The sequence below is a fragment of the Argentina silus genome (genome assembly GCF_951799395.1).
Source record: "Argentina silus genome assembly, chromosome: 1".
NCBI classification, from domain to species: Eukaryota; Metazoa; Chordata; class Actinopteri; order Argentiniformes; family Argentinidae; genus Argentina; species Argentina silus.
The window spans coordinates 32,511,448-32,523,947 of record NC_139655.1 but is presented as its reverse complement, the minus strand read 5'-3'; the positions used below and the strand labels follow the sequence as shown (position 1 = coordinate 32,523,947).

The window sequence follows — 12,500 nt, the reverse complement described above, 5'->3', positions numbered from 1 at the left end:
GGAAACGTGAACTTTTGACAGTCTGACAAGAACAGAAGAGGAGACAAAGTTGCTGAGACAGTGGAACATTGTTTGACAGAGTTCAAGGGAGTCGAGGGAGTCTTTCATATTTGAGCTCTTGGTATAGTACAGTATGGTCTAATGACATATGTTTTTTTAGCAGCATTGATGACACAGAAAGAACGAGGTGAGAAGCAACAGCTTACCTTAGATTAGCCTTCTTTGACAGTTTTAAACGGCGGCCATTTTGAATGAGTTCTCTGAGGCATTGTTGCACTTCCTAACTTAACCGTACTGTATCTGAGTCGGTGCATGGTTAATTAACTTTTGATCTTCAATGTCTACCTCTGGACACTGCTTATTAAACTTTCGTGATTGTGTGATTCGTGAAGTAACCTGTCAGTAATCAAACTGCTATGAATGTTGTGGTGGTTTGGGAATCACGCTCTTGTGATGCATGAGTCATGGAAACTGAAGTAGACACACTTGGGCCTTGAGGATGTCCTTTCGGCCTAATGGGTGTTGCTTGTGTCTTCCGTGTGGGAGCCCACTGGTTGCCCATCACACACGTTGTAATTCACACACACACACACACACACACACACACACGACCACGCACACACACACAGATAGCATAGCCTCGTTCTTTTATCACTACACACGCATGCACAAACACACACACACACACACACACACACACACATACAATGGGTTATCTGTGGCTATCAGAGATGCTTCTGGGCTTCTGATATCTGTCCGGGAGTTTTCCTCCCCTTCCTCTCTCACTCTCTCTCTCTCTCTCTCTCTCTCTCTCCCAAGAAGCCTCTCTTTTTCTCCTTGTCTTTCTCTCTCTCGCCTCTCTTCCTCTACCTTACTTTCTCTCTCTCTCTCTCTCAAAAAGTGTCTTTTCTCTCTCCCTCATGCCTCTCTCCTCCATTTGCTCTCCATTGCCTCTATCAGGTTTTCTTGACCTTCTTATCTGTCTTTCTCTCTCTCCTGTCGTCCTCCCCTTGCTCTTCCTCTCCTCCCTGAACATCTGTGTCTGTGACAGGTTGGAGAGGAGTGACAGTCCCCCTGCGCCCCTCACCTCTCCTCTCCTCTCGTGTCCTCTCTTCTCTGCACTCTTTATCCCTTCCATTCTGCCTCTCACCTCCATCTTCTGCTCTGTTTCTCTCCTCTTTCTGCCTTATACGTTTCTCCCTTCATCCCTCCACCCCCCCCCCAATTTTTCTGTCAAGCGTTCCTCTGCTCTCTCTCTCTCTCTCTCTCTCTCTCTCTCTCTCTCTCTCTTTCTCTCACTCCTTTTTCTACCTTATACAGTGCCCTCCATAAGTAAGTAGTTGTAGAAAAACGAAGCATTTTCTCTTTGTTTAGCTTTTTGGATTTGAAATCAAACAATGTACTATGGGGTCAACGTAGACATGCTCAGCTTTAATTCAATGTTTGTTTGTTTTTCTTTTAGATTGGTTTCACCATTTAGAAAGCACAACATTTTTAAACATACTCGTCCTATTTCAGGGCTCCAAAAGTAAAAAAATAAATAATCATAGAATGTCCAAATAAAGCACCCATCTTTAGTATTTGGTCGACAATCCTTTGCATGCAATAACTGCCTGAAGTCTGTGACCCATTGATCCCACCAGGCGCTGGATATCTTCTCTGGTGATGCTCTGCCAGGCCTGTACTGCAGCCATCTTCAGTTGTTTGTTGTTTTGAGGTCTTTTGGCCGAATTCCCTCTTCAGCAAATGAAATGCCTGTTCAATTGGATTCAAATCTGAAGATTGACTTGGCCACTGAAAAAACTCCCTAGTTGCTATTGCAGTATGTTTGCGGTCATTGTCTTGCTGTATGATGAAGCGCCGTCCAATGACATTGGAAGCATTTGCTTGTACGTCAACAGAAAAGATGCTTCTGTACACTTCAGAATTCATTCTGCTGCTGCCGTCAGCAGTTACTTCATCAGTGAAGACAAGTGAGCCAGTTCCAATGGCAGCCATACACGCCCAAGCCATAACACCCCCTCCACCATATATACAGGTGGCATGTGATGGATATTGGGAAATTCCTTTTTTCTGTTTACATTTGCCATCACTCTGGCCGTTTGCGATTGCTGAGCTCACCAGTGTGTTTCTTCTTTTGAATGATATTCCAAACTGTTGTTGTTGGCAAATGAAAAGGTTTTGGATATGTTTACGATACTTTCTTTCTGATTTCTCAGCCCAATAATGGCTTCCTTGCAGTGACAACTCTTTATATTCATGTTGACAGACACCAATAGCAGACTCCAAAGGAAAATATAAAAGCTTGAATTAATACTAGACATTGACAGCTCTCTTATGCCTGCACAAATAATGTAGCGGAACACACACCTGACTAACCAGAAACACCTGTCAAGACAATTTTACAATACTGGAAAACTTAAACCATTGAACAGAAACCATTGAATTAAAGCTAATAATCTCTACTGTAACCTCATAGTAATTGTTTGATTTCAAATACAAACTGTTGCAGTATAGAGCTAAAAGAAGACAAAATGCTTCTTCTTTCTAATCCGCATATAGGAGGGCACTGTGCTCTGTGTTCCTCCCTTCATCCCCATCTCCCCTCTCTGTCAACTCCTCCTCCCTAGAGGAGTCACCTCTCTTCTGCCCCCTGGCTTCTCTTCCTCCCTTTTACCTCTCAACAGCACTTTATTTCTTTCCATCGTTCCCTTTTCTCGCCCTCACCCCAACTGACCCCTGTCAACCTCTCCCATCCCCCTAACCTCTCATCTGTTCTTTCTCTCTCTTTTTTTCCCTTTCTTCTCCCCCCTGTTCACAGCCCTCTCCCCTGTCCTCTGTGATCATGTTGTGCGTCACCGTCCTTCTAACGTGTCGTTCCTTTGACTTTCACACCTTTGTGCTTCATCACCCTTTCATTGTCCACCCTCTCGTCGTCTTTCCTCTCATGACCTCCTCCACCTCTCCTCCTCTGATCGTTTATGCTCTCGTTCTTTTCTCTTCTCTGGCTCACCATCACTGCATACGCTGACCCCCGCTGACCTCTTTCGTACTCTCTCTTCTTTCCTTTGTTCGTCATCTGTTCTTTCACTGAGCCTCTTAACACTTTGCCCTCCTCCTCCTCACCTTCCCCTCATCCCTCACTTCTTCTCTCTCCCCTGTCGGTCCTCTCCACCGCCGTTTACCTCCCTCTGCTCTCGCTCTCCTCCTCCTCCTCCTCCATTCATTCTCAATCTCCCCCTCTCCTCTCCCTCCCTCCCTCCCTCCCTCCCTCCTTCTTCCAGTCAACCTACTTTACCAACTCCCCTCCTCCCCTCCTCTGTTAATTGTCAATCTCCCCCCTCCCTCCCTCCCCCTCTCCCTCCCTCCCTCCCTCCCTCCCTCCCTCCCTCCCTCCCTCAGCTCTTCTTTCAGTCACTCACCTGCAGTATGACCTTCTCCCCTCCCTCTGGTCTCATTCCTCCACCCTTCACTCACTCTCTTACCTTCCTTCTTCTCCCATCCACTCTCCTTCGGCCTCTCTTGACCGCTCCTTCTCTCCCTCACTTCACCTCCCTCCTCCTCACCCCCAGCTCGCTTTTTTACCATCACTATCATTATCTCCTCCTCGCTCCCTTGCTTTTCTTCATCCTCCCCTTCCTGCCCTTTCACACCCCACCCCAGCCCTCAACCACTCTCTCTTTCCTCCAATCTCTCTGTTCCTCTCATCCCCAAACCGCATTCTCTCCTTCCTCCTCCTCTCCTCCTCCCCTACCCCTCTGCCCCTCTGACTTCATAGGATATTTTATCTTTTTCTTTTCTGATGTCTGTTTGCTTATCAGTGTCCCACGGATGTGCCCTCCTCTCTGTTAATATGCCACCCCCCCACCCCCACCCCCCTCCCCCTGGCTGAGCGGGTGGGCTCAGGTTTTGAGGTATTGACGTGTCCCAGTGATACAGCCCTGGTTATCTGACAGGGCTGGGGCTGGGGGTGTAATGGCTCTGTAATTGGATAAGATATGGGATTGTTGCGGGATGGGACACAAACTGTCCCTTTGATCTCCTCGCCATCTCTCTCTCGCTCGCTCGCTCGCTCCCTCTCTGTCTGTCTGTCTCTCTCTCTCTTGCTCTTTCTCTTTCGGTTTTTCTCTCTCTCTTTCTCTCTCTCTCTCTCTCTCTCTCTCTCTCTCTCTGTCTCGGTCTCTCGTTTTCTCTTTTTCATTGATTTGGTCTTTCTCTCTCTCTCTTTCTTTCTTTCTCTCTCTCTCTAACTCTACTGTCCCTCTACGGTTGAGGAATCTATCAGAAGAAACAGCCTTGAAACAGCCAATGCCCAGTCCAAATCTACTGACTCTTCCCTAGGTAGTCATTTCACAATGCTATTTTACCAGAGGCTATATTTTTTTATGTGTGTCTGCGAGAATGACACTGAGATATGTCTCTGCTCAACCTACGCTGACCAGCAGTTAGATGTGTGGGGGGATTTCAATTTCTGAGGTGTGTGTGTGTGTGTGTGTGTGTGTGTGTGTGTGTGTGTGTGTGTGTGTGTGTGTGTGTGTGTGTGTGTGTGTGTGTGTGGTTGCCACAACTGCCCTCAACACGGAATGGAATCCAAAAATCATTCTTTTGAACTGACAGTCAGTGAAATTCAACTGCCACAAAACTCCTATTTCTCTCATGTCTAGAAGTCATGTTCTTCTTGCATTTCCACATCATTTAACCTCTGTGTAGGAAAGGTCTGAGAGAGACTAACCCTTTCTAAGGTACAGGGGAAAAGGGCCTTACAGGACTGATTGCTAGATGATGTTATTCCTCATAGAATGAAGAGAGAAGCATTGCTGTTTTAATCACAAAATGCTGTTGTAAGGTTTCTGTCCAGCTAGATGGATTAGCAGACAAGAATACACATCTATTCCAAAAGTAGACACTGTGTACCTGTAGCATTACTTTTCTTTTTTGAGGTCCTTTTCTCACACTTGAAGCCACTCAAGGGACCGACATTGTGAATGCTTAATACACAAACAAATATGGAGATAATACAGAATAATATGTTTCTATACATATATCATATACTCAATGTCAAAGTAACTGCATGGTAAAGATTGTGTGTTTTTTAGGGGTTGTGGAAGCCAGTGGACTTCATTACCCACAATCCCCTGTAGTGTGACAGGAAGTACCTCCAGAAAACAAATGGCCAATTAGCTTACCATAGACATCGACAACAGCGCATGACCCTTTTCTCAAGTGTTAGGAGCACGACTCCTCACGTCCTTCCTCTTCCGTCCTCTGCTTGTGTCCTAATGAAAACACACTGGAGGAGAATATCGATATTCCTCCCTTTACATACTCTCCTCCAATGCTTTTTGAGGACAAAGCGAGTGGAGGACGGAGGAGAGGACGCAAAGAGTCGTGTTTCTTACAATTGAGAAAAGGCTATGGACACCAGCAACAAGGGTGGTTAAAGTTGCTATTTATATTGTCATCAACCACCACTTTTGCTGAGAATACAACTTTAAACCCTGTTATGGTCAATTGAACAATCTAAGGTATACTCTTTATATATATATATATATATATATATGTTGTATCTATCTGTGCAGGTGCAGGGGGCTGGTCTCCGTTGGACAGCGACCACTACCAGTGGCTCCAGGTGGACCTTGGGAGCCGGAAACAGGTGGCCGCCATTGCAACGCAGGGCCGATACAGCAGCTCTGATTGGACGACGCGCTACAGGTTGCTCTACAGCGATACAGGCAGGAACTGGAAACCCTACCACCAGGATGGCAACATATGGGTGAGTTAGCGAAATAACAATATAGAAATGACAAGCCAAGCGTGTTTGTTGAAATGTGAGGCGCTGGCTTACAAGAAACTCTCAACTTTGACAACGTCATGCGTGATTTCTTGTGAGTTGACAAAATGTGCTTGTAAAAGTTTGCAGTTGAAATTTGGACAGTAACACATCTCAGGACACGGAATTGAGGATGCTAGCAGTCCAATTACAGTCTTTAGATTGGTGAGTCAGGGCAGAATATTAGATTAGAGAGAGAGAGAGAGCACTTTGTGATTTTGTGGAGGCTCCATGGATAGCTCTTTGCATGACCTAGGACATGTAGGCCTGAGAAGTCTCATCCTAGCCAACCTCATCACAGATTGTGATTCCCAATCGCATCGCCCACTCATAGCAACTTGGAATGGTCCTTTAACTGCCGTACACCGGCAGATACAGTATGTTAATTTTACACCAGTGGCATTGTTACTCTGTGGCAGAGACTGCAGGTGAAACAGATGTGGTTTTAGAGGAACAGCAGAATCGCTAATACATGGCCGTGTCATGAATAATGTTGATGTAGTAGCCAAGTCAGCAGAAATTCAACACTAGCAGGTAATTCAAATGAGGATCAGGCAAGTGTGTGGTTGTGTGTGTGTGTGTGTGTGTGTGTGTGTGTGTGTGTGTGTGTGTGTGTGTGTGTGTGTGTGCATGCGTACGTGCATGCTCGCTCAGACAAGGAGAAGGCAAAGGGCCTGATCATTATTCTCTTTCACAGCGCTGTTTAAAAGCATTGCAGTGACTAATACAGATCTCTTACACTTGAAAGGAAATTAAGCTGTTGTTTTTGTGTGCTGCATCATAATTGTTTGAGACTTATTATTTATTTAACAGTGTTTCGTTTCTACCATTACCCCTGATGTATTGCTTTCGATATTAACCTATCTATCTCACAGGACTCAGGATATATAATACGCTGTAGTTACATATATTACATACACATTCACCTGATACTTTTCTCTAATATTTCTCATCAATACCAACAGTGTAGTAACAAGCCCTTTACTTCCGATATTTAATTCATGACCGCAACAAAGGGGTTAGAATCATTGATTTATGGTTCTCATATGTACACCTTTATGCTGTATTGTTTCTTTGTGCTGAGTTTGGTAAACACTTTTCTGCTTTCGAGAAGGATGCTTTACCTTGTATACAGGGGTACTGACCCATACCTCCACACACACGCACGCACACACACGCACACACACGCACGCACGCACACACACACACACACACACACACACACACACACACACACACACATCCATCCACACATCCATCCACATACACATACACATACACACACACACACACACACACACACAGATCCATCCACACACACATACACACACACACACACACACACACACACACACACACACACACACACACCTCTCCCTTTACCTCCCTTGCTGATTGGCGATGGGCTAAAGGCTGGTAATCATGTCAGAGCTATCAGCGCTATTGATCGGAGCCATATTGCGTCAGCGAGTCATCGCATTTACCACTCCCGCTTTTCCTCCCTTTTTTGAATCAGATTCACCTCCATCAGATTCCCCTATAGAGGACGAAACGTCAGAAGCACCTCTAGGGGAATAGTGTCCCGGCCATTTTAATCAGGTTTTGTCCATCAGAGCTCCCGTTTAACCCACTCTGAAGGGTTAACTCTTTCACTGCTGGGCAGTGAGCAGTCGGGCCTACGGGAGGCTTCTGGGCAGCACACTGTCTAGACGCTCGGCCCATTCAAAGCTATGAGGCTTATGATGTTCCTAATGTGCTATGAAAGTGAAACTAGATCGTAGTGTTGACATGCATGCGTGATCACCGAAGACCCTTCTTTTTTTGTTTTTCTTTGGATATCCAGATCTGTTCTACTCCAGTGTGTCTGTGGACATAGCTTCCTCATGATCTACTGTGTTCCTTGCCTATGTTGAAGTGAATTCGTCTTTGTTCCACTTCCCTATTATACTCTGCTCTGTTCCCTAATCTGAGACCATAGTGGACAGAGGAAACTAGTCTAATGTAGCTATCCATTGTCTTCAGATCAGTTAGAGAGTAAAAAAATAGGACATAGTAAATAGGACACTGGAAGTAGGTGGAAGACATGGGATTGGAAGACATGGGATTGGAAGACATGGGATGGGAATTTTGAGAGAGGAAATATGGAATAGAGAATAAGGCAGAGACTAGGGAGCAGCACAGGAATAAGAGCATAGGACAGAGGAATAGGAATCAGGAGATAGGAAGCAGGACATTATGACATGTTTAAATGGAGATTAAATTCAACTGAGGGAAAAAGGAGTGGATAAAAGGATTTATAGGGATATGACGTGGCATAATACTGTAGGTCATCAGGCACATCAACAGAGGACAGATGAACAGAGGACAGATACACTTTGGATACTGACACTGGCTTCTTCACAACGAGATTCAGGCCTTTTTAAAAAAAAAATAAGAATCTGTTGCTTATGGTTGATGTATCACACTTTTGCACCTTGTGTGCTTGCTCCATCCCTGTTTCCTAGTGGTGAATATGACTGTTGCGATATGACACTGGGGACTGTATTGGTGGTTTGTGCTGAGTGGCTTTTTATGGGCGTGTGTGTTGCCCTGTTTTGATTGTTTGTTTCATTGTGTTGTTTGTGTTTTTTTGCATCCTGTGTATAGTCTACCTGCTGATGAATGCTAAATGAATTTCCCCTTGGGGGGATTCATCACACAGTAATACTCTACTCACCTGGAAGGACACCTTTTGAGCTCTCCTTTTGGGACAGAGCCACACAACAGTATGCTCTAGGGCACGGGGGTGTAACTGAAGACACAGCCGGTCTTATCTCTGTGCCTGGCTGTTGACAGAAACGGATCACTGGAGTGTGGCATAGGAGGTGGCAGGATACGATGGCATTCTACTTTGGGGCACAACACCCTTTTCCTCTCACTATCACAGGGCTTTATTTAAACCTTGCCTAATGAAGCTGAGAAAACTGGAGGTGGCGTGTGTGTGTGTGTGTATGTGTGTGTGTGTATGTGTGTGTGTGTATGTGTGTGTGTGTGTGTGTGTGTGTGTGTGTGTGTGTGTGTGTGTGTGTGTGTGTGTGTGTGTGTGTGTGTGTGTGTGTGTGTGTGTGTGTGTGTGTGTGTACTGTATGTGTGTGCGTATCTCCCCATGAGAACCGGGCTCCCAGACTGTGAGTTCATCAGGTAAATGAATACTGAAGGCTCTGTGTCTCTGTGGAGAGGACTAATTCGTTTTTTAGAGGCTACGAAGCGTGCACTTATAAATCATGCACCTGGATTTCGGCACCAGTGACACACCCACACCCACACACACCCCCCCCCCCACACACACAGGGGTTAAATTGGCACATTGGGTCAAAATGAGAGCCAGGCTGAGCTGGGCTATTCACACGTGTTCACCCGTGTTAGGCTACATGTCACCTTGTCAAATAGACAGTGCCCTGAAAACATAATGGGACAGTGAAGCTATTGTTTCTTCTTTTGGCTCTTTACTCCAAATCAAACAGCTACTATGAGGTTAAAGTAGAGATTCTCTGCTTTTATTTCATGGTGTTTGTGTCCATATTGGTTTGACTATTCAGAAATGACAACATAGTCCCCCCCTACCATTAGGATCACAACAGACTATTCAGCACTACATTAGCCGTAGCTAAGGCTATTTGAAATGAACAGCATTGTTAGCAAAAGCTTTAAAAAGGCTGGATACACACACACACACACACACACACACACACACACACACACACACACATCCACAAACACACACATCCACACACACGACATTCCAAAGATATCCATTATGCTGCTTTAACATTTTACATCGCACTGAAAGCATAACCATAACAGTTATTTTATGGTTATGGTTATGTCTGAGTAACTCTCATCTGCTGCACAATACACCTCCGCGTCTGCTTTTCATTCAGGCAGACAAAGGACCCAGCAGCGTCGGTGGAGGAATGTCTTGTCTTCAGTCTCACAGAAAAAACTTAACACACTTAAAACACACACACACACACACACACACACACAGGCAAGGACTTAAGTGCATGTACGCAGGTGGCTGTGATCAGCATCACCCTTGATGTGGACCACCTGAGACCTAGAAGAAGTGCCTCCCTCCCCACCCAGGGCCTACGTCTGGGTAAGGCCGTGGTTCTGATGCTGCTTCCTGAGTACCTGCTGATTTTTGGACGCGCAAGATGGATCGCACCTGTTAGGCAGACACGCATAAGCATACAGTACATTAGCAATGCACACACGCACACACACATTCAATCTGGCCAGCTATTAATCCGTTTCTGACCGTGACTCAGTGAGACAGACACAGACTGACCCCAGAATATTGCTGTCTGGAGAAACTTAGCAGACATGATTATGGAATCAGTTAGCTTCACGCTAAATTAGCAGGCACGGCCAGAGTAGGGGTGTGTGTGAGTGAGTGAGTGTGAGTGAGTGTGTGTGTGCCTGTGTGTGAGTGTGTGTGTGTGTCTGCATAAGCGCGTGCGCGTGTGTGCGTTCACATGTATGGGTGTATGCGTGTGTGCACCTGTGCGGTAAATTCGGCATATTACTGATATGAATCATGGCTGGAATTCTAACATTAATTTGTGATTACATTTTGGATCTCCCTGCAAACTGTCAGTGGCTTGTCTTCAGCCCAATGCTTAAGAACCCCAGCCTCCACAGCACTGCTGCTATCCATCCTCCAGCTGGAATAAACCAGTTGTCAGACTACTGGGCCGTACCGAGCTGTACTGCTCTGCCGCAGATGTTTTGCTTCCACATTTCACATTTTCCAGCCCAGTTGGGGTTGTAAATAAAGCGCTCAGCTGGCCCCACAATACAGTATCTGGTGCCAGCCGGCTTGTACCCGGCTTGTGTTGAGGATGGGTAACCGTGACCATGTCTAAACCGTCACCATGTCTAAACCAGCCAGGGTTGAGGATGGGTAACCGTGACCATGTCTAACCCTGCCTGTGTTGAGGGATGGGTAACCGTGACCATGTCTAAACCGTGACCATGTCACTGTGACCATGTCTAACCCTGCCTGTGTTGAGGATGGGTAACCGTGACCATGTCTAAACGGTGACCATGTCTAACCCTGCCTGTGTTGTCTAACCCCATCTGTCCACTTAGTGGTGGTCATGCATCATTTCGTACCCCAGCACCCACCCAAACAGGTCTGTCATGGGCCATGTGAAATGACAGCAGGCTGTTCAGTACCAAGCCATACTGAAGGAAGACTGGCACGGCACGGCATAGCACAGCTCGGCTTGGCCCCATAGAGTGTCATAGGCTTAAGGGTTGGGATTCACACCTGGGACACCAGTACCCTAATGACACAACAGAACTGAGCCGAGCTGAGCTGTACTGGGCTGGCAATGGATAAGCATCCACTACAGTTGCTGAAACAATGCTTGAAAGAATCATCTTAAAACTTTTTTTTTATTTTTTTTTTATTATAAAGTAATCCTTCCTTCTTCTTGCATTGTGACTGCCAACGGCCCCTGATCCTAGCATAGATTTGTTTTTCTTATGATGACTGATGTATAGATGATTCACTTACTTTAGGCAAATGTACTTGTTGTAAGTCGCGTTGCATAACGGCATCTGCTAAATGTCAAAAATGTAAAAAAAAAAATTAAAGAAAAAGTTTAATGTTAAAACAAAATGCCTGAGCCGGAACAGTACGTTCAGGTGGACCCTGCAGTGTGTAAAGCCCCAGGGTTACAGGACTCTTTAGTCCCCACTACAGCATAGGGCCATGCTGCCAAGGGAAAGTCTATCTCTTACAAATGGATTAAAATAAGTCACTGAGATATTGTGTCTTCATTTTGGGTTAGGGGAAAGGGGCTGGTTAAGGTTAGGGCTAGAGGTTAGGCATAGTGTTTAGAAAATCCTATTTTTAGGAGAGAAAGAGTCCCGCTTCCAGTAGAACACACACAGACACACACACACACACACACACACACACACACACACACACGCTCTAGCCTTTCAATACCAGCCTATGATGACTACTGAATTCATTAATAACCATAGACTGCTCTTGCCAGCTGGACTTCTTCTCTCCATCTAAATTGTATTGGACAATTTGATTTGAATTGGCAGGGCCTCTGTGTCTAGTTCAATTATGAGTGAAGGTTGAACCACAGTCAATTTTATATTCAAACATATTGGAAAATGGGATATGGTGTTTGTGCAGTGTTTTGAAAATGTGTGTGTGGCGGTGTATTACCTAATTGGACAGTCCCGGTTATATAAGAGTAGAGATCAGTGGGATTGCACTGTTGGTCTGGTAAATTATGCAGTGAATCTAATAATGAAGTCCATACTCTCTCTTTCGCTCTTATGAGACCTAATTAGACCTCTGGACTACATCATTATCATCAGGACCTGTGTGTGTGTGTGTGTGTGTGTGTGTGTGTGTGTGTGTGTGTGTGTGTGTGTGTGTGTGTGTGTGTGTGTGTGTGTGTGTGTGTGTGTGTGTGTGTGTGTGTGTGTGTGTGTGTGTGTGTGTGTGTGTGTGTGTGTGTGTGTGTGTATGAGCCTGTGTGCATGTGTGTGTGCAAGCGTGAAGTATATGACCAAATGAGAGTAATATCTAAAATATCACTGCATAATTCATGATAATTCACACACACACACACACTCACACTCTAACTCTGCTAAT

The 12,500-nt window shown here is 45.4% G+C and overlaps 1 protein-coding gene across 1 annotated transcript in view; it reads left to right on the top strand.

The window, feature by feature from the left end:
• Window positions 1-12,500, top strand: part of cntnap2a (contactin associated protein 2a) — a gene marked incomplete at its 5' end in the record, with an annotated part of 274,861 nt that overhangs the window by 98,474 nt on the left and 163,887 nt on the right. Inside the window, one exon of the mRNA XM_083686867.1 lies at window positions 5,580-5,773. Within this exon, the coding sequence (XP_083542993.1) occupies window positions 5,580-5,773 (194 nt within the window). The remainder of the gene's footprint in view (window positions 1-5,579; window positions 5,774-12,500) is intronic.